Consider the following 22,970-nt stretch of genomic DNA (forward strand, 5'->3'; position numbering starts at 1 on the left):
CTCCTATTCATTCCTGAAAACAAAGGTTTAAAGCACAGAATGTAAGTATGATGACCTTCATTTTACAAATGAATAAACTGAATTTAAGAGAGGGAAAGTGAGTTGACCAAAGTCACATGTCTATTAAGTGCTAGAGTCAGGATTCAATTTAATGCTGTCCCAAAGCTGCATCTCTTCTATAAAGGCAATTTCTCCATTTCCAAGTAAGATCCAGGAATAGAAAGGTGATATCAAAAAGATGAGGCAGGAGGGAAACGAAAATTAATCAGAATACTCCCCGTTTATAGGATCATACGCAATGCCTGGAAAATGCTAAGATGATTTATACGCTCATTACAAAATACCATATTTTTGATGCAAATACATTCTCAGATAATTTATTCATTCTCACCAAATGTCATGGGAAAAGAAAACATATTGGTGGATTTCACTGATGGCAGACTTTTGCAGTGATATTTGTCATCAAGTTGAGCACTTAGGTTTATGTTAGTGTCTTTTTCATGCTATTTTTTCATTATCATATTTTGACATTATCTGGGAAGTATCAACTTTTAGAATTTCTTGTGCCTTCACTTATGGGACACCACATAAAAATCAGCTTTGTGCATATTTTATGGAATAGAAAATTCACCTTCAGAAAGTATCCATTCTGTGGCATTTGTTGATCAGCTAAGATTAATCCCTAAGATAAGAACAGATAGCTTCATTTCCAGAAAGGAATATCACTAGTGCTCAATGATCCCTGATACAAGACACTGACCCTGATGGGAAAAAACAAAGCTAAATGTTATTTCTCTTCTAGGCCTGGGTGTTAACAAAAACATAAAACTAAAACCAATTTCCTTTGTGATGACAAGAATGTCTGACAAAAGAATGGATTTTCAAAAGGGGGAAAATGCACTGACCCATCAAAGAAAACACAGTGATGAAATCATGTACAGGTGACTTGGCAGAGAAAAACTAAGAGAGGATCTTAGGATGAAAAATAGCCATATAGTCATAGATTCAACAGAGAATTGTGGGATTCCAAAGCCAAAGGGACCTTGGAACATTATGTTTATTAATTAGTAGAAAAGCCAGTTCTAGAATATAGAGCTCTTGACTCTCAGTCCTGTTCTCTTTCTGCTACCCCACAGTACTTCTATTTATTGAGAGTTTTGTTCAAAATTTCACTGAAAGTTTAAACATAATAATCTACAAAAGAAAAATGCATATTACATAGTGCAGTAGGTAGCAGTTATGTAGCTCTGTAAGTAGTCATACATGCTCTCCTGGAAAATGTCAAGCACATGGAAAATACTGATCTCCTTTTATCCTCACAACCCTGGAAGTCAGGGACTATTATCATTCCCATTTTATAAAAGTGAAGAAACTGAGGCATAGAGTAGACAGATGAATGACTTGCCCAGGGTCACACAGCTAGTAAGTATCTGAAGCTGGATTTGAAATCAGGTCTTTGTCACTCCTAGAACTTTCTCAAAAACTGCCTGTATATTATTTCTGGGCTAAGTGGGCACCTTCTATAATATTAACATCTTATTAATTCAATGAAAAAAAAAAACACAGTACAAGTTCTAAGCCATCACTCTCCTCATTCATTTAACAAAAGTGCATTAAGTACCAACTGTGTCTATAGGATTGGACTAGACATTGAAAGAGATACAAACTTTTGATTAGCAATAGTCCCTACCTTAGCCTAAGAGTCCACTAGGTGGATCAACTAGATCAGGTAACAATAAAACAAAGGGTCCAATGAGCCTTTAACATTGCAACAAGTACCACATAGCAAGGAGAATTTCACACACACACACACACACACACACACACACACACACACACACACACACAACCCCAGGAACCCAAAAGGAATACAAAAACCAATAACTTCATGCTATCAGCCCCTTGGGACACTTAACAGTCTCAATGATCAAAGAGGTTTTTTGAAGGGTTGGTTTTTTTTGGTGAGGTAATTGGGGTTAAGTGACTTGCCCAGGGTCACACAGCTAGTAAATGTGATGAGTCTGAGGTCAGATTTGAACTCAGGTCCTCCTGACTCCAGGACTGGTGCTCCATCCACTGTGCCACCTAGCTGCCCCAATGATCAAAGTGTTTTACCATACCTCAAAAGCAAAAATATTAGGTCAGCAGATTTAAAGCCTTTGGATGGAGGGCAGGAAAGAAAGGAACAACAGCCCCAGAAATTCAGAAAAACTTCCCAGAGCCCCCTTCCTCCTTCCTTCCTCTATAGTCTTCCTGTTCTGCCCCAGCTTTTCCATTTCAGCCCCTGTGCTGACATTTTCCCACTCTATTTACTAAGGGCCCTCAGTTTTACAATTCAAAATTGATAATTATATTAGAATCTCTTAAATTGAAATTCATTCATTTAGCCATTTACTTATGGGAGTGCTAGCCACCCTCTTAGAAACTAATTATGCTAGAGGACAAATTTAAACCAACCTTTTTCTTTGACCTTGACCTGGGTAATTCTGTCTTCTCATTCTGTGGGTGGCCTTTACACACACATACGCGTGCACACACACAAATACGTGTATATATGGACATATGTGTGTGTATATGTGCATACCTCTGTGTATATATGTGTATGAGGCAGAGAAGGAAAGCTATACTGGGAGTCAAATCATCTAGGCCCTTAATACCTCTTAAGAACTCAGTTATTTCATCTAGCTCCTTTGTGTAAGATAAAGTTAAGAAGGCAGTGAGCTCCCGAACTCATGACACGAGTGCTCCAAAAAACATCCAAATAAGGTCATAGGAAAATGCCCGGAGCAGCAAAACTCACAGAAGAATGTGCTGAAATCATCTTCTAACCAAGAACGGCTTGGAAGGTCAGAAGGAGGGAGTTGCTGTGCTGATACAGGAATGGAGCCCAACCCCACAGTCACCCTGACACAGATCCAGTCTCAGGAAGTCCTCACCAGAGAAGGAGACCTCCAGAGCCTCTGAATCAGCTGAAGCACCAGTATGGTCTGGAACTAAGCTCACAGTCTGGTGAGACGGCTGAGCCCTGGGCAGGGGAGAGACTCCAGGGGTCTATGCTGGTGCTGAGGCAGAACTTGGATTTTACACCCCTGCTGAGAACCAGGAGGTAGGCTCGAGTAGAAGTGGCCCAGGTGGGGGAGGGGCACAGGCTCCTTGGAGCTAACAACCACAACACACAAAGCTGGTTGATTCGCAAGTTGGTCTGGGGTCATCTAGGACCAGGAAACAGGCCGGGCGAGGGAAGAACTTGATTCTCCTTAAATCATACCACCTGGGACTTCTTAAGCTTGGAATACTGCAGCCTGGGAACAGTGCCCCACTTTAAGGAGCTAAAAGTCTAGTAAAAGAAAGGCAAGATGAGCTGACAGAGAAAGGTGAAGACCATAGAAAGTTTCTTCAGTAACAAGGAAGACCAAGGGGCACCCTCAGAGGAAGATGTCAACATCAGGGCCCCTATATCTAAAGCTTCCAAGAAAAATACATATTGGTCTCAGGCCATAGAGGTGCTCAAAAAGGACTTTGAAGATAAAATTAGAGAGGTAGAGGAAAAAATGGAAAGAGAAATGAGGGTGATGCAGGAAAGACAAGAGAAAAAAGTCAACAGCTTGAAAAGTCAAATGGAAAAGGAGGTACAAAAGCTCTCTGATGAAAATAATTGCTTAAGAATTAGGATTGAACAAATGGAAGCCAGTGACTTTATGAGAAACCAAGACACAATAAAGCAAATCCAAATAAATTAAAAAATAGAGGGCAATGTGAAATATCTTCTGGGGAAAAAAAATGAAAGGATTTAACTATATGATTTCTGAATTCTAATCTTTGGTTCTACACACACACACACACACACACACACACACACACACACACACACACACACACGCCCTTCCCTCAACATGGGATAGTGGAAAGGGCACAAAACTTGCAATAAGGGAATCTGAGTTTTTTTAATCTCAGCTCAAATACCTGTGCCACTATTGGTAAGCCATTTACTCTCTTTGGACCTCAAAGTCATCACTTGTAAAATAGGAAAAAGAACATAAGAACCTTCCAGGGTTATTTTGAAGAAAGTTCTTTATGAACCTTAGAAAAATGATGTATTATTGTGATTACTCATGTTCTCTCAGGTTTCTACAGACTATGGGAAGATGGTTGAAGTTTTGCTGTTGTTTGTTTGTTTTTTACCAAAAGAGATTAAGATTATTCCATTTAGTCTCAGAAGACAGAACTAGAAACAATGGGTAAAAATAAGATGGAGAAAGATCCTTAGCATCACAGACTAACAGCTGAAAGAGAAGTTAACAGTCATCAAGTCCAACCCTCTCGTTTTTACAGATGAGAAAACTGAGGCCCATCTTGGTTCAGTGATTGCTGAAGGTTACATGGGTATACTGTGAGTGCCAGACGCAAGACTCAAACCCAAGTATTATGACTCCAAATCTACCACCTCATCAATTGTACCTCTGTGTCTTTGGGATACCAAAAGGAGCACTTTCTTAGAGCTATTCAAAAGTGGGAGGGGGAAAGTGACCAAGCTGGCTAGAGTAGGAGAGACCATTCAGGAGGAGGTGAAAGAACTAGACATGTTTAGTGGGCAGGAGAGAAGACTTAAGAGGTACATGATAACTGCCTTCAAGTAGAGGTTCAGATGTTGTATGCTTAGCCTCAGAGGGCAGAATGAGGAGGAATGTGAAGAAGTTTCAGAGATAGTTGTGGTCTTCATCACCTTTGGACTGCCTAAGAGTAAAAAGGGCAGCTTTGGGAGGTAACCATTACTGGAGGTCATCGATCAGAGGCTGATTGTTAGAAAGACCATGGTGAGCGTGGATGGCAACTCAGATATACAGAGGTTACTGTGGAACTAAGATGCTCCTAAATGTAACTGTCCAACCTCTTTATTCCAGAGACAATAAAGATGATAGCTCACATTTTATACATATACGTGTGTATACACATATGTATATATATATGCAAACATAAAATCTTTAAGGTTTTCATAGTGTGACTGAGCAAGTCATTTAACATGTTTGCCTCAATTTGTTCATCTGTAAAATGGGGGTTTTAATAGTATCTGCCTTCTAGGGTTGTTGTAAGGAGCAAATGAGATAATATCTATAAACAGCTGTGCCAAGCATGAAGTACAATATAAGTTCTAGCTATTATTATTATTAACATCATTATTATTTCTACTATTATTCTTCTTGTTTGGTCATACCCAACTTTTCATGACCCCATGGACCATAGCATATCAGACTCTTCTATCCTCTATTACTATTATTACTGTATTATTATTGTATAATAATACTATTACTATTATACACTATTATTACTATTATCATCTATTCCTTTAAACAATCCCATGACTCATTTGCTCCTCTTTTAGAGATTAGAAAACTGATAATCTAAGAGGTTAAGAATCTTAGATATTTACTATCAGGGTTGCTTTGGGTAAGGTGGAATTTGACCCCTTGAAGTCTTCTGCATCCAAACCAACCACTTTGTTCCATTCCCCCACACCACCTTTCTCATCTTGTTTTGAGGGGCAATCTGAAGACTGAACACTTTCGATAAAACTAAAAGATTCCATCTCATTTCTAACATCACTCAATTTCCTAATTTATAAATTAGTATAGACACTAGAATCTGTGGTCAAATGAGCTGGCTTCAAACCCTTTCTAATTTCTGTTATTGTAGGTAAATCACACCCCCAGTTTGAGCCTCGGTTTCCTTAATTGTACAACTAGAGGGTCAAACCAACTTACAACTCTCAATCCTGTGCTCTTTATCCTTGGCCTGCAAAAATCCATTTTCAACTTTTCCATTCTCTCTTTCATCTCTCAGACTATCTCCTTGCTTGAAGGAGTTTCTGTATCAGGCCTCATCAACTGCACAGAAAATTAAGGCCGTAGAACTTCTCATCATTTTGACTCATCCATAATTAATCACAGGGATATAAAGTCTTAATATTTAATTTCTGCATAACATCTCTACATTACAATTGTGATAGGCCCAAATTGGTAACATACTGTAATTACTAAATTTCATGGTTCCAGAAACTGACTAAGGAATGAATTGAGTCTCCCTCTGGTATCCCATAACTGTGAAGTCTCCCCAGTTCACTATTGCCCATTGCTTTATCTGCATGTGAATTTAAAACATTGATGAAAAAACAAGAATAATGTTCACAAGTTACCTGACCTGGATTAGAAGCTTCCTCCCACTGAAGCAGATGACACCAGTTGTATGGGGAGAAACTATACCTTCTAGTCGAAATGATAATATCTTCTTGAGGCTCTACTGCTTTAAAATGAAGAGTTTAAATAGGATAGTGTCATGTCTCTTCCAGATCCAACATTCCATGTTCTATGTTCTGGATTTATTCTAGCTCTACCATTCTAAGATACTTTTCAAGCACTTGACATTTGAAAGCACTTTGATATATACTGCCCAATTTACAAATACTGAACTATGTGATTGTTTTAAGAGTTGGAGACAGCCCCAGCAATCAGCAACTTTATCTCCTACCTCCCATCTATAAATTTTACAGAAAAAGAGTAGGTAAAAGATGAGTGAATTCCCAAAATTTAATCCAGGACTCCTGACACATCCCACTGGTCCATGTATTCATGCTCTCTTAGTTAACTAATGTTGATAAAATGTTTGCTAAATGCCATGCATGTTCCTGGTTTGACTCTGGGGCAAATCCAAAGATAGGTATAACTCGGTCCCCACCTTCAAAGAGCTTGGGGGTCAATGTTTGCTGTTGTTCAGTCGTTTCAAATTCTCTCCAACCCCATTTAGGGTTTTCTTGGCAAAGATATTGGAATGTTTTGCCATTTCGTTCTCCAACTCATTTTATAGATGAGGAAAATGAGGTAAACAGGATAAAGTGACTGAAGGTTACAAGTGATTAAGGCCAAATTTGAACTCAGGTCTTCCTGATTACACTTAAAACTATTTCACTCCCCAAACAGCCCTGTGAGGTAGGCAAAGGGAGGGCAAGGGAGGGAAACTAAGTTACAGTGAGATTAAAAGATCATAGGGGCAGCTAAGGTGGCACAGTGGATACAGCACCAGCCCTGGAGTCAGGAGTACCTGAGTTCAAATCCAGCCTCAGACACTTAACACTTACTAGCTGTGTGAGCCTGGGCAAGTCACTTAACCCTAATTGCCTCACCAAAAAAAAAAAAAAAAAAGATCATAGAATCATGGATTTAGATCCTCTAGTCCAGCTCCTTTAATTTGCAGATAAGGAAACTGAGGCCAGAGTAGATTGAATGATTAATACAGGATCACACAGTAGTAGAGTGAGGAATTAAACACAGATCCTCTGCCTCTAAATTCTGGTTTCTTTCCATTTTACTCTGACATCTCCTACATTTCTACTGAGTCTTGATTGGGTCAAATGTTTTGAAGAAAAATGTTCTTTCCATTACACCAAGGCTGAGTGTTGGTGGACTTGGGAAGAGTAATTTTTAAAGCCCTTGTAAGGGACCAATTGGTTTAGGAATAAAGATCAAACCAGCAGATGAAAAAACCCCCAACAAAGAGCCAAGTTAGTTTGTGCTGATAACATTATGAACCACCAGATGGCGCAAAGGCAAACATTCAAAGACAACATACCAAAATCAGTTGGACTTTTAAAAAGACCACAGCATTTCAGAATATTAAAAATCCTCCAGTATCCTTTCATTATATAAATGGATGAAAAGCATTAATGCTGACTTTCCAGTGGGCAAAATTATATGCAAGAATATTGTACTAATGAGACTTCATGAACGGTTACGAGACATGACAAAATTTGAGTGCCCAGGACCTTAATACCATTAGAAAGACTTAGGTTTCCCCATATAAGTCTCTTAATTCCCAGGATGGAGGAACGGTGGAGAAAACACTATTATTCGTGTGGGAAGACAGGGAATCAAATCTTGTAACTGACACTAGCTGTGTGACCTTGAGCAAATCACTAAATATTCTGAGGGGCAGCTAGATGGTGCACTGAATAGAGCACTAGCCCTGAAGTTGGGTGGACCTGAATTCAAATCTCACCTCAGACACTTACTAGTTGTGTGTCCTTGGACCTCAAACCCCAATTGCCTCAGTCTAATGGGGAAAGATACAAGGAAACCAATTAGACAGACAGATAGATAGATACACAGACAGACAGAAAGCTATACACAAGATAAAGAGGAAATGATTAACAAAGAGAAGGCACTAGAGCTGAGGGCGATAAAAAGATAATTTTCACACTGCCCCTTCTCTCATGCAGTTCACAGTCTTATACGGGGATAAGAATTCAATGTGGACAAATGAAATGCAAGACAAGGACAGAGACAGACACCAGACTTGCCATTCCCCAGTGCAGGGAATTCCCAGTAAGGAACTTCTCTACCACAGGAAGTTGACACCTTCTCTGCAACTTAAAATCTTAGAGTTGCCTAGAGTACAGAGAGACTAGGCAAGTTGCCTTGGGTCACACAGCCTATAATTGCCAAAAGTGGGATCTGAAGCCAAATCTTTTAAGCTTTGAAGCTACCTCTCTCTATAAAATGCAATGATAATGAACAGAACGCAGTAAATATTCAAAAAAGTCTATTGCATTTCATGTACTGATACATGCTGTGTGATCATGAACAAGTTATTTAACCTTTCAGTGTACCAGATAATTCTCTACAACTATAAATTATAGATGAATTGCACATATTCATAAATTGGGAGTGGAGGAAGGAGAATTTTCCAGACACAACAATGCAATCACAAGTCCAAACCCTGCATACTTAATTTTTTTGGGGGGGAGGGGGGGATTTCAAAGAACTAATACCTTGAAAATAAATAAATGAAAATCAACTAGCTATGTGACAGGATATCATGGTATTTTGGTTTCCTCTTCTGTAAAAGTCACAACCTCCAGAGTGTCAGTTTAATGGGGTTAGATTGATTATTTCTATGATTCTGTGTCTTACAAGATTGAGTAGAACAGTGACATAAGTATTTGAAAGAGATTATACTTGATCTGCCCTCAAGGAATTATTCTGTTAAGGATCTAACAGATCCCATTGGCACAAAGTAAACCCCTTAAATTGTGAGGAGAAATCTGGTTTTATGACAAGGTTACATAGACACTCTATCAAAAAGGATTGGAGGGACAACTGGGTGGCGCAGTAGATAGAGCACCAGCCCTGGAGTCAGGAGGAACTGAGTTCAAATCGGACCTGAGACACTTAACACTTACTAGCTGTCTGACCCTAGGCAAGTCACTTAACCCCAATTGCCTCACAAAAAAAAAAAAAAAAAGATTGGAAAAGGTTCAGATCACCAGAGCCTAATTTCTGGGTGTTCATAAAGAAAAATATTCTGATCAAATTTCATCCTCCTTTTGTATTCATTGAAAACTATACTGGACAAAAAGGACTCTGATCACATAGCCTGCCTTCTCTGCAACTCAAAATCAATATATCAACAAACATTTATTAGACACTATGTGCCAGGCACTGTGCTGGATCTAAAAAATAAAAACAATTAAATAGTCCCTACCTTCAAGGAGCTGAGACAATATCTACATATATGCAAAACTGACACAAGGTGATTGGGAGCAGGGAACAAAAGGCACCAGCAGCTGGAGAGATTAGGAAAGACCTTGAAGTAAAATAGGAATTCTGGGATAGGGAGTTGAGGAGGCAGTGCATTCCAGGAATGGGGAAGAACTACAACAAAGATACTAAGGCAGGAGGTTGTCATGAATAAATAAGAAAAGGCAAGACAACCAACTTGACTCAGAACAATGGTAGCCATAGGTATCACTTTGGATGATGCAATTGCCTGGCTGATAGTACTCATCCCCTCCCCCCTCCTGCCCACTTCCATTGCTTCTGAGGATTTTGCCAGTCACATACTGTTGCAATGATTAACAATTTTTTTTTAAAACTAAGGTGCTAAATAATGGTTCCCTAGGTCCACTTGCAGGCATCTAGGTGGTGCAATGGATAGAGTTTTGGACTTGGAGTCAGGAAGACCCAAGTTCAAATCCTGCCACATATATTTTCTAGTTGTGAGACACTAGGCAAATCATTTAGACTTTCTAAGCCTCAGTTACCTCATCTGTAAAAGATTTCTTTCTCCTATTACTTCCATTCATACTCTACATATCTTGTATACACAGTTATTTGCCTATTGTCACCTCCATAAGAATGCTAATTCCTTGAGGGCAGGAACTATACCTGGCAAAGAGTAAGTACTTACTACATACCTGCTGACTGACTAAAAGGGGAATAATAATAACCCGCCTTTCACAGTGTTGTTGTGAGGATCAAATGATGCAATATGTGTAAAAAGCACTTAAATGATAAGAGACATCAAAATGGTAGCTATTTCATCATGACATTGTTGAGTACCCAGAGAACACTAATGTGCAACAAGACTGGAAAGGTAAGTGGAGGCCAGATTTAAAAGAGCTTTAAACCCCAAGGATTTTATTTTTGATCCTGGAGGCTATAAAAAGTCACTAGAGTTTATTGAGTAGGGGAGTGACATGGTCAGATTTGTAATTTAGGACAATCAGTTGGAGCCTGACAAAAAGCAAGAATAAGGATTGCTGATAGTTACAGTGATGGGGTTGAAAAGAGACAACCTTAGAACAAGAGAGAACTATAGCCATGGCTAAATGAAGTATCCCAGGAGAAGGGAGAGCCCTGATCACCTCTGTGAATTCTCAGGCCCTCAGAAAAGGGGAAATTTAATTCTATGTTTTCCAATTTGGTACCATATAAATCCTCATGTGGAGGAGACTTCTGGGTAATATAATTTAAAAAGGCAAGCTTGTAAATTTTAGAGCTGCATCAATCAATGTGTCTTCAGGCATGTTTTATGTTCCTATGTTGTTAAGAATGTTGGTGCTCGTTGGATTTCAGACCATGGTTGAAATTTGCATGTAGAAAGCCAAGTGTCAGCGTTAGGGAATACAAAAATAAAATATTGCTCATGATTGTTCTCTAATCTGGCAGTACCCATAGATCTCAGGGATACGCTGGGAGGGACCTTAGAAGTAATATAAACCAACAGAAATCTTATGCCCTAAGAGGGACAGGAGGGCAGTAGAAGGAGTGATGGGCCTGGAGTCTGACAAAACGCACATTTAAATCATGCCTGTGACACCAACTAGTTGTGTAGCCATAAGAAAATTATTTGTTTCTCTGAATTCCAGTTTCCCCACCCAAAAAAAAAAAAAAATGGTGACTAATTACTTTGTGGGATGGCTGTAATGACTGGGGGAGATGATGTATGGCTACAGTACTTTGTAAAGAGCTGTATTCTTCATCTCCCTCTCATCTGTTCTCCCTCTAATATATCCTCTACACTTTAGATTATTATTCTTTATGCATAAACTTGATCATGTCACTTTTCTATTCAACCCCCTTCCATGGTTCCCTAGTACCTACAGAATAAAATTCAGATTCTTTGACATGGTCTAATTGTCTGGCCTGATTTCAAACAACCATTTTCTACATATTCTATGGTTATCCAAAAAGAGCTTCTTTCTTATTCATTGAATATGCCCTGTTACTTTCTGCCTCCTTACCTTTGATTTCATTGTTCCCTGTCTCTGGAAAATATCTCCTCTCACCATCTTTTGTTGAATTTCTACAACAATAAAAACTCACATTTATATAGTGCTTAAAGTTTACAAAGTGTTTTACGAATATCAACTCATTTGATCCTCACAACAACCCTGTGAGTTAGGCATCATTATTATCCCCATTTTGGAAATGAGAAAGCTGAGGCTAACAGAGGCGATCCTTCAGTTAGATACAGTCATTCCTTCATAAGACACAACATAGCATACTGCACTTTATATGCTCTCACTATGCCAACCGGAGTGACAGTGTGGTGTTGAGTAGAGAAAAAGACACAGATAATAGATATCAACACCCCAACTTTTCTTGAGTGTGTCCTTTGACGTGTTCCCCGTAACCACAGGCAAGTCCCTTAATGTCTCCAAACCTCATCTATAAAATGAAAATAATAATCTTTCACTAGCCACACCCACAGGATGTGAACTAAAGTGTCAAGAACTGTACAAAAATAAGCTATTGTTTCTGTGCATTATAGTTATCTGTGCATGGATTGCATGACCTTTCCTGGCCTTAGCTAGAAGTCTTCAAGCAGACACTGGATGCTCACCTATGGATTATGTTGTAGAGAGAAACTTTGTGACAGTCCTACTTGATCTAGAGAGCTGCTTAAATCCCTTCTAATTCTGAGGACCTGTGGGTCATGGGCCATCCAACTCTTAAGTTTTCCCCAGGGCTTAGCACAGATCTCCACTCAGAGAAATGATGAAATAAATGTTAAATTTAATGTGACCTCATAAGCCGGTATTATCCAAACCAGGACTCCTGGCATCTAATCCAAAGATTTTTTTTTCCCACTAAACCATATTAATGTTACCAAGAAGAATGTCCTTTAATAGAAGATACAGACAATAGTACAATGAAAAGTAACATGTTGAATTTTTCATATTTTTTTTCAAAAGAAGAACATCAGTGGTGGGGGCAGCTAGGTGGCACAGTGGATAGAGCACCGGCCCTGGAGTCAGGAGTACCTGAGTTCAGATACAGCCTCAGACACTTAACATTTACTAGCTGTGTGACCCTGGGCAAGTCACTTAACCCCAATTGCCTCACTTAAAAAAAAAAAAAGAAGTACATCAGTGGCATCAGACTCAAATAGAAACTGATCCCTGCTGACCACTTATTGACTTAGAAAACCACAAATCAACATTACCTGTGTTATATTGTATTTTCTTATTTTGCTAAACATTTCCCACTTAAATTTTAATTGGGTTTCAGTTGCATTGAGGAGTTCCACTGGCCTAGAGTTTGACACCTCTGTTGTGCATAATAGAGATTCTCAGTTTCACATATAAGGTTTTTTTCTGTTTTACTTTATATATGGAAATATTCCCCATTTTTGGTGTTAATTAAATTCAGGAGAAAAAAAAAACTTTTCAAAAGGAAAAAGAATGCATTTTATTACTTCTTATTCTCTTGAAATTTTCACTAAATTTTAATTTTTCTTGATTATTAAGCATTTATATGTGACTTTCACATATCAGAAACGTCAGTATTTAAGTTCAGGTTGGCTGACTGTAAAACTCTTTCTACTATAACAGGCTTCATCTCTAAATCTGAACCACAATGATTGAGGGAATTATAAATTCAGAGCCCAGAAGAAACATTTGAGGTCATCTATTCCAACTCATTCATTTTACAGAAAAGAAAATTGAGACACAGAAATGGGAAGTGACTTTTCTGAGATTCCAAGTTATAAGTAAAAAGAGTAAGGATTTGAACTCGTGTACTCCAGCTATGGATCCAGTAGTTCTTCCATTAGCTTCCAGCACCCCTTTGAGAGCCCTATATTTTCTCTCCAGATATAGGACATGATGATATCCATGGAAATGTCAAAGTAAATGGATTCATTATCATGTTACCAGTGTTTGAATGGTGTGTTTCTGTTGTTATTTTTCAGGAGAAAGTGAAGCCAAAGGAATCAAGGTAAGCAGAATTATTTCCAATGGTGTGTGCATGCACATCTTCTTGGTAATAGCAATAGAATGATGTCAGTGTTAAATGTCCATTGGTGAAATATGCTCTATCAATTTTGTTAAGATTCTATTTGCTGTGGTCATATGACTTGGGCAGTTGGGAACAGCAGGGAAAGCACAGCACTTGGAGTTCTAAGACTAGGCTTTGAATCTTAGCTTTGATTGATGCTTACTATTCTGTGACCAGAAGCAAATCACTGACTTCTATCTGAGCCTTACTTTCCTCACCTGTAAGAGGGAGATAATAATCTTCATACTACTTTCCTCAATTCAGTTCCATAAAGTAGATCAAGCAATTATTGTTTGTCAGACACTGGAGTTACAATGACAAAAATGGAGTCCCTGGCCTCAAACAGCTTACAAAACAATCTATACAAAGATAAGTTATATATATATATATATATATATATACACATATATACATACATACACACACGTATATGTATATATATGTGTGTGTATATATGTGTGTGTATATATACACACATATATGTGTGCATACACATGCATATATGTACTATGTGTACAGATATACCTCCATGCACACATATGTATATATGTATACATGTATGTATAGAAAGTTATTTGGGAGGTAGGAGAGAATTCTTCACAGAGCTCTTTTGAGGGAAGTGCTTTATAAATCTTATGGTAATATAAAATATGAATTCTTATATTTATCTATTACAAAATGTAGGCACAGTTGAAATTGTCGATGTTCCCATTCATACTATTTGCCATTTCTCTTTCCTCTAGAATCCTATGCCACCTCCTCGGTAAGACTTTCAAAACATGTTTGTTTTTTTCATGAAAGCATTTTCTCCTTCACTTGGTAACTCAGATTTTAGAGGATTGTGGGCCAGGATTAGGAAATCAGTGATTCCCTCCCTCTCCCCTCTCCCATGGGAAGCTCTTCAGGAATGAAATTCTGATGACATCAAGGGAACCAATACTGATGAGGAATAAAAGGGGCTATTGTCTAAAGAGCCAAATGTGGAAGCCCAGGGACCTCACCAACCAGTTTAGAATAGGAAAGGCCACGTGCAGAAGATGGGAGCAAGGGGAGATGAAAGAGGAACAATATGATAGGGTGGGTTGGTCTTGTAGGAAGAGTGAGGACTATAAGAACTATGTTTAATGCAATTACCAACCACGATTCCAGAGGACATCAATGAGGAAGCATACTACCTATCTCCGGACAGAGAGGTGATAGGCTCAAGTTGCAGAAAAGAACATACATTTTTGAACATAATATATGTAGAAATTGTATTACATGGTTTTTCTTTTTCCTTTTGTTTCCAATGGGGAAGCAATAGGGGCAGGAAGGGGAGAAGGAAGGGAAGGAGGAAGGGAGAGAAAAGGGAGAGAAGGAGAAAGGAAGAAAGAAGATAAAAAAGAAAGAAGGAAAAGGAAGAATGAAGAAGCAAAGAAACAAAAGAAAGATAAATTCATTAAAACATTCTAAATGTACAGAAGAAAACAGAAAGAATATTAGAAGAAAACTCAGACAATCTGGACACCCTTGAAAGTTTTGTGTTGAATTCATTATATACTTAAAAGGGAAAGCAAGCTATACATAATAGAGATTACAATTCCAGGGACAATATTCTTTTTTCTGTTCTACTTGGTATAATTTTGCTAAGTTTAGATTTGAAAGAAAATCAAAGAAAGAATAGGGTCATAAGCATGAGTTGGAGGTTGTCAAGGAAAGCGAAGGACAACAACAGCAACAAAAGGGGAGTTTCAAATGAACTTTGACCTGGAGAGGACATAACAAGAAAGGCTACAGAGTTCCAATATCTACACCCTTCCTGACACTTCTTCATGGCTATGGAAGAGCGACTGATTTTAAAAACATTGTTCTAGAGTATCTTGTTTCCTATATACATTTCCTATCTTGTAAGAACTTTTTTTTAAATCTTGTGATCTTTCAAATTCTTTTTTTATTTCTCTATAATAACAGGCCTCCAAATACACTTCCAAAGAAATCTCGACCCCTTCCTCCTGAACCAGAAGACAGTAGGCTCATTCTAAGCCAAAGAAATGATTTCCTGAAAGTTAACAGGAGCACCAGGTAAGAGTTTTGAGCTATGCACACCACAGACAACTGTCAGAACTGACTTCATGGAAGAAAGGGGGAAAAAATTAAGTTTCAGTTCAAGGCATCTTCAAAAGAAAAAAAAGTTTCAGTTCAATACATCTTTACAATAATTTACTTCTTTACAACATATCTTTAAAATTAAGTGACCACTAGAAATATAATATTGGGGAAATAACCTAATTCCTTACCAAAAATAAAGTTGCTGTTAAAGAATACTAAGAACTATTAATAATAAACACTTAACTAATAACAATAATAAAAACTTAACTTCCCTGGGCCTCAGTGTCCTCATTTATAAAACAAGGTGATTGAACTAGATGATCCTATCTAATCTAAGCTAAAAAGCCTTCCTTAAACATCTGTTATGTAGAAGGCATTGTGCCACGTATTGAGAAAAAGAAAACAGTGATTAATAGTATCTTCCCTCAAGGAGTTTATTTTCTTCTTATATGTTCTCCAAAATCCCTTGAAACTCTAAATTCTATATCCCAGTTCATATTTAAATAACTCTTGACAGTTTACAAAGTAGTGTCCTGTGAGGTAACCAGGACAAAAAATATTATTACCACTTACAGATGAGAAAACTGAATCTCAGAGAGGCTGAGTGATTTGCCCAGAATCACATGGCCAGTAAAAAGAACCAGGACTCAAACCTTCTTTTCTCAAAATCCACTTCACCTTCCAGCCATCCAGCAAAGAGGCACCATCATGGTTTAACCTGATCCCTTAAGACATTAGAAACTCCAAGAACTTGAAGCAGGAAACTGCATTCACAAACCAGTAGGAGCATCTCATTGTTTGAGGTTCAATACAGTTTCTAAATTCCCAATCACTAAATCTCAGTAAGTGAAAACATCACGCACAAGCACATTTGTCAAAGATGTTATTGCTGCTTTGACAAATGGATATTGAAAAATCCAGACCTCTAATATTAAGTGTCCATGATAGATCACTTCTCTCATCACTCAAAGAATATTTGTTACCCTCCTGTGATCATAAAATGCAACAAGTCCAAATAGCAACATCTCCCCAAGAGACTTAGAAAGAATGTTTTTAGTGAATTTCTTTGGGGTGTAAGAATAGCTCCCTTTCTGTTTGTTTCACTACAGAATATATCTTCAAAGCAACTTAGATTCACTGAGCCAGTGTGACTTGTAATGTCAGGAGCTTTGGATTTGAAATCAGAGGGCCCGAGTTCAATCTTCAGCCATGCCTTTTCGTAACTTAAATGTAGGCAGACTTTTACTCTCTCTGGGATTTGGTTTCTTAACTTGTTTTTTTTTAAAAAAAGTTTTTAAAAAAAGAAAAAGAAAAAATGTTTAGAGTAGATGAACTCTAAAGTTCTCTTTTATTCTGTGGTTCTATATGCTAAGACCCTTCCCAGCTTTATAATGTTATATAGTTTTGTTCATCTCTATCTCCTTTGGAGGGTGGGAGAGAAGAGCTAAAGCCATGTGGCAGTGTCAGACCTCAGACACATACTAACCGTTTGACCCTGGGCAAGTCACTTAACCTTGTTTGCCTCCATTTCCTCATCTGTAAAATGAGCGAGAGTGGGAAATGGCAAACCACCACAGTATCTTTGCCAAGGGTCATGAAGAGTCGGGCATGACACAACAACAGTCTCCTTTTTTGAGAATAGAAATATCCTTCATGAAGTCACCAATTTAAATCACGTTTCACTTTGAGCTCCCATGCGGAGGTGGCATTCAGGAATTAGAAGACCGGGTTGTGAATCCTGGTTCTGCTATTCACTTGTTTTGCAATTGTAGGCAGGTGCCTTCAAATCTCTATGTCTCTTTCTTTACTTGTAAAGTTAAGGGGTGGGGCTAAATGTTTTCCTAAGATCCCTCCCAACTCCAAATCCTGCAAAGCTTTGGATTGTGAATAAGTTACTTTTCTTATCTTCAGTTTTCTAATTTTAAAAATAGGAACAAGAATACCTGTACAACCTCCCTCACAGGTTTGTTATGAGAATCCAATGATAAAATGAATGTGAAAATTACTTGTAGTCTAAGATGCTGAATAATTAAGTGATGACAGAAAGAGTATAAGTCTCATAGACAAAAAGAAAAAATCCTGGTTCAAACCTTGGCTCCGCCACTTACCGGCTATGTGACCCTGGGGGAGAGTCATTTTATCTCACTAGTCCTCAGTTTTCTGATCTTTAAAATGGAGATATTCTAATAGTCTTATGGATCTATAACATCTCCAACTGGGGAGTTCCTTCCCCATGGTGCAGGCTGGCTCTAACAGTAAGAACAAGGCAACAATGACAATAAGAATAATAGCATTGATAGAGAACTTTAAAGTGTTTAAAGTTTTTTACATATGTGACCTCATTAAATCCTTACAACAACCCTGTTCAATTGGTATGATTGTTTTCCCCATTCTACAAATGAAGAAACAGGCTGAGCCAGGTCAATTGCCTTTCATATTGTCCTAAAACTCATAAGTACCTGAGACAGAAATCAAACTCAAGTCTTCCTGACTCCAAATCCAGCAGCTCTATCCATTGCATTCTGTGTTCATATTTTCCCATAAGTTCACAACAATCAGTTGACCCAACTTGATGGGGACCTCTCTCAAGGTCTTTGTATATCCCAGTACCAGTGGAACGCATGCATTGCCCACCCTTCATCTCTTCTTCTTGATTGGCTCATCTTTTCTGGTCAATGACTTCCTTTATATCACTTCTATTTAATACCTTACTTATGATGTGCTATAGCCTGATCACTGGGTATCTCATTAAAATGAGGGTCACAGTAGAAATCATTATAAAAAATAACAAATTTTATCCAACATTTACATAATACATTAAAGTTTGCGGGGCAGCTAGGTGGCGTGGGGCAGCTAGGTGGCGCAGTGGATAAAGCACCGGCCCTGGATTCAGGAGTACCTGAGTTCAAATCCGGCCTCAGACACTTAACATTTACTAGCTGTGTGACCCTGGGCAAGTCACTTAACCCCAATTGCCTCACTAAATAAATAAATAAATAAATAAAGTTTGCAAATGGCTATAGGATATAGATCTCATTTGACCCTATAATAATATAACACCAATAATAATAATACATGCATCACAGGGCTATAGTAGGTGCTTTGTAAAATTTAACTGACTATAGAAATATGAGCTACTATTAATTTTATACTTTAGGAATGTTCTATCTTAAGATAGATCCCTTCTAAAAATATAGTGAATCAGTTAAGTTTATTGTTCTCCCTAAATGTAACTATTCTCCTAATTGTGCCTAGCACCATGTGAGCCATTTAGTTTTATTTCTGGGATTTGGCTGTTTAGACAATATGGATCTAACAGATAGAAGAGTGAACTGGGAATCAAGATTCTAAAAACAGCTCTGTAACTGACTAACTGGGGGACATAGAGCCTTAACCTCTTGAACCTCAATTTCCTAATCAATAAAATGGAAATATTTCACCAACTTAGAGGGCTGTAGGCTTTCTAAACTGTAAAACGCATGTGAAGGATAATATATTGGCCCGACATTTTGATGGGAGTGACTGAGAAAAAAGGCAGGCCCTGGTACCTCATTATCGTTGGCCTGCTGAGTGCTAAATACAGATCACAGTAGATCAAAAAGCATCTTAGAGCTGCTCCACAGGCAGCAGCTTTGATCTTCAACTACCAACACCACACTGGGCTTTAAGTCTCTGTGTTTCCTTCACATATGCCTTCTCCTCTTGTATCAGAGCCCCGGGGGAAAGGCCGTAGGCTGGGTCGTTGTTTTAGGGGAAAGGGAGAAGTCCCAAGCTAGGAAAACCATAACCACATATAGCATTGGTTTTCAAAGCCATCTATAAGACCAGATTCTTTGAATATGATTAGGATTATAAGACTGACAGCTGTAGGGTTCTTCAAGGTCAGCTAATCCAAACCTTTCATTTTGGGAAAGATGAAACCGAAAGTGGTAGAAATTAAGTGAGTTTGCCAAAGATCACACAACTAACAAACTGGTAGCAGAACTGGAAACTGAATTCAAGTCCACTGCCTCCCAGTCTGGTGCTATACCACATTGCCTATTCCAGCTGAAAAAAAAAAAGTCAGGGAGCTAGAAGGAACCTCAGGGGCCAGCTAGTCCAACCCTTTCATTTTATAAAGGAGGAAGTTCAGGGCCAGGAAGGCCAAGTCACTGGCCAAAGGCTACAAAGCTAACAAGTAACTGGAAACGGAACATAGTCCCTTTGACTCCAAACCCAGTGCTCTTTCCACTATACCCTATTGCCCAGCTGAAAAGAATCATAGTTCTTGATTTAACTTTACTTAGAATAGATAATTCAGAGCCGGCTTTCTCCCTTCTGACAATGAGCTTGTCCTGGGCCTACAGTGATAAATATTAACCAGTCCCAATTTTCAAGGACCATATACTCTATTGGGGAGGGACAATACAAAATTTGATAAATAAATAATAGATAAATCTAGCATATATGCAGAGTAAATAGTAATTTAGGGGAATCCCATCAGTCAGGCTTTTTGTAGGGAAGAGATAGCTATTGAGCTAAGATTTGAAAAAAGTGTGGGAGAAGCAGAATTGAGGAAGAAGGGTGTAACAGGCATGAGGGACAGCTTGGGCAAAGGCACTGAGAGAGGAAATGGAATGATGTCACGTATAATAAACAAGAAGTAGGCCACTTTGACAAGAACGCAGAGTGAATTAAAGGCACACATGTATAATAAGCCTAGACATTGAGGATGATGATTCCAGAGAAGAAAAGGAAATTTAGACTCTAAGGCCCTATTCTATTTTTTCAGACTTAATTATAAGACAAGATCCCATTGCTGTAACCAGGAAAATTATGTTTAGAGCTAGAAGTTTTCTTCATCTAATGCAGCTCCTTTATCTTTTTTGTTGTTGTTCAGTCATTTTTCAGTCATGTTCAACTCTTCAGTGACCTCATTTACAGTTTTCTTGGTAAAGATACTAGAATAGTATGTCATTTCCTTCTCCAATTTATTTTACAGATGAGGAAATTGAGGCAAACAGGGTTAAGTGACTTGCCAAGAGTCACACAGCTAGCAAGGGTCTGAGGCAAGATTTGAACTCACAAAGATAAGTCATCCTGATTCCAGGCCCAATGCTCTATTCACTATACCACCTAGCTGCCCTTTATTTTACCAATGAGAACATTGAAACCCAAAGAAATCAATGAGCTATTCTGTCTCATAAGGAATGTAGTCCAGTGGATGGGACACTGGATTTTTTTTTTAAGTCAAGAAGCCCTGAATTCAAACCCTGCCTGAGACACCATGCCTCAGTTCCATCTATTAAATGAATGGGATCTCAATGGTTATTGAGATTCCTTCCAGTTTTGAACCTATGATCTCTCTGGTCCCTTCCAGCTTTAAATCTTTACTTTTCTGTTTTAAGAACTATGGAATATGGAATGTTTAAGCAGAAAGGGACCCTAGAACACAGAGCACAAATACCTGACTCTGAAGAGACCTTAGAAACCATCCCATCCAACCCTGTCCTTTTATTGATGAGGGGGCTAAGACTTAGGAAAGCCTAGTGACTTTCCAAGGTCACACAGCTCTGAGAGAGCAGAGTCAAGAGAAAACCCTAATGAGGGTTAAGTGACTTGCCCAGGGTCACACAGCTAGTATGTGTCAAGTGTCTGAGGTCGGATTTGAACTCAGGTACTCTTGACTCTAGGGCCGGTGCTTTATCCACTGCGCCACCTAGCTGCCCCTGCCTTCTCCTCATTTTTGAAATGAGGATAGCAAGCAGTAAGATGATCTCCTAGTGGTTCTTCCAGCTCTAAAAGTTTATGAATGAGAGAGAGAGAGAGAGAGAGAGAAAGGGAGGGGGGAAGGAAGGAAATTAGCTTTTCTAACTTATTCTAAACATAGCCTTTTACTACGTAGTATTGACTTTTAGCTACTCTCAGGTCCATTATGATTTCTCATCACTGCCTCACTCTGGGTCTTTATATTTCCATCTTTAACAAAAGGTTCCTGACACTGGCAGCAGACAGCCCATGTGACCAACAGCAGCCACTCTGTCTTTGTACCCACAACAGCTGCCATGTAAAACACTTTAACATGAATTGCTCTCTGTAAAACCAACTCCTCACTCTAAACAAAAAAGAATAGCTGGAACAGCTAGGTGGCACAGTGGATAAAGCACTGGCCCTGGATTCAGGAGGACCTGAGTACAAATCCGGCCTCAGACACTTGACACTTACTAGTTCTGTGACCCTGGGCAAGTCACTTAACCCTCATTGCCCTGCCAAAACACACACACACACACACACACACACACACACACACACACACACACACACACACACACACACACACACAGAATAGCTTTTGGGCAATCAGAACAAATTGTGATCTCTGTTTAGGGATTGATTTCCATAATAGAAATCAACTGTATCAATTGCAGCCAGCTGCAGGCTTATCGATTGGCTATAGTTGCCTTGCCTTCCTACTGTTAAAGTAGTTGTTTTTCACCCTGTATGAGTCGACATTGAAGGTATGAGGAAAAGGAAGCCCCTAATTCCCATGGGATTTGCTAGTTTAAAGCTAAACCTTGGCCTCTTTAAAATGTGATTGGCCAGGCCTGTCATTTCAGTATACACACACACACACACCCCTACATATTTCAGTCAAAATATCTTTCAAATCATCCTTCTGACACTCTATAGGCAAAACAGCAGGATATTTGATTGAACTTTTACTCCTCTATTGACCCTTTTTGATCCACATCCTTTGAAATCTCTCTTCAGCTTTTTACACTCTTGACCAACCCCCACTCCCTCTTCCAGGATACCCTGACCTCCCTCAACTTTCATGAAAATGCTATCTCCTGGTACTCCTCCTATCTACCTAACTACTGCTTCTCAGACTTCTGTTCATTATCGTCATCCATTTCCTGCCCCCAAGCCCACTTATATCCTAGGGTTCTGTTTTGACATTTTTTTCTCTTCTGTCTTCTTCCTCACCTTTTCTACCTCCCCACCCTCTCTCCCTCCTACCTTCTTCTCTTCCTCCTTCTCTTATATATATATATATATATATATATATATATATACACACACACACATATACATACACACATATATGTATACGTATATATATGTATACATATACATATATATATACATGTGTGTGTGTGTGTGTATACACACACACACACACACACACAGAGTGACTCAAGGGACAATATCAAAATTACAAATTCGATTTGATCCCAGCATTTAGCACAGTGCTTGGCCCATAATAGGTACTTAATAAATGTTTGTTGGCTC

General features: G+C 38.6%; 1 protein-coding gene across 1 annotated transcript in view; it reads left to right on the forward strand.

Moving 5' to 3' along the window:
- CLNK (cytokine dependent hematopoietic cell linker) overlaps positions 1-22,970 on the forward strand; it is a 216,025-nt gene that overhangs the window by 141,048 nt on the left and 52,007 nt on the right. The window contains exons 13-15 of the mRNA XM_043972224.1: positions 13,525-13,550; positions 14,354-14,373; positions 15,561-15,671. Coding sequence (XP_043828159.1) covers positions 13,525-13,550; positions 14,354-14,373; positions 15,561-15,671 — 157 coding nt within the window. The remainder of the gene's footprint in view (positions 1-13,524; positions 13,551-14,353; positions 14,374-15,560; positions 15,672-22,970) is intronic.

The sequence above is a fragment of the Dromiciops gliroides genome, chromosome 6, assembly GCF_019393635.1.
Source record: "Dromiciops gliroides isolate mDroGli1 chromosome 6, mDroGli1.pri, whole genome shotgun sequence".
NCBI classification, from domain to species: domain Eukaryota; kingdom Metazoa; phylum Chordata; class Mammalia; order Microbiotheria; family Microbiotheriidae; genus Dromiciops; species Dromiciops gliroides.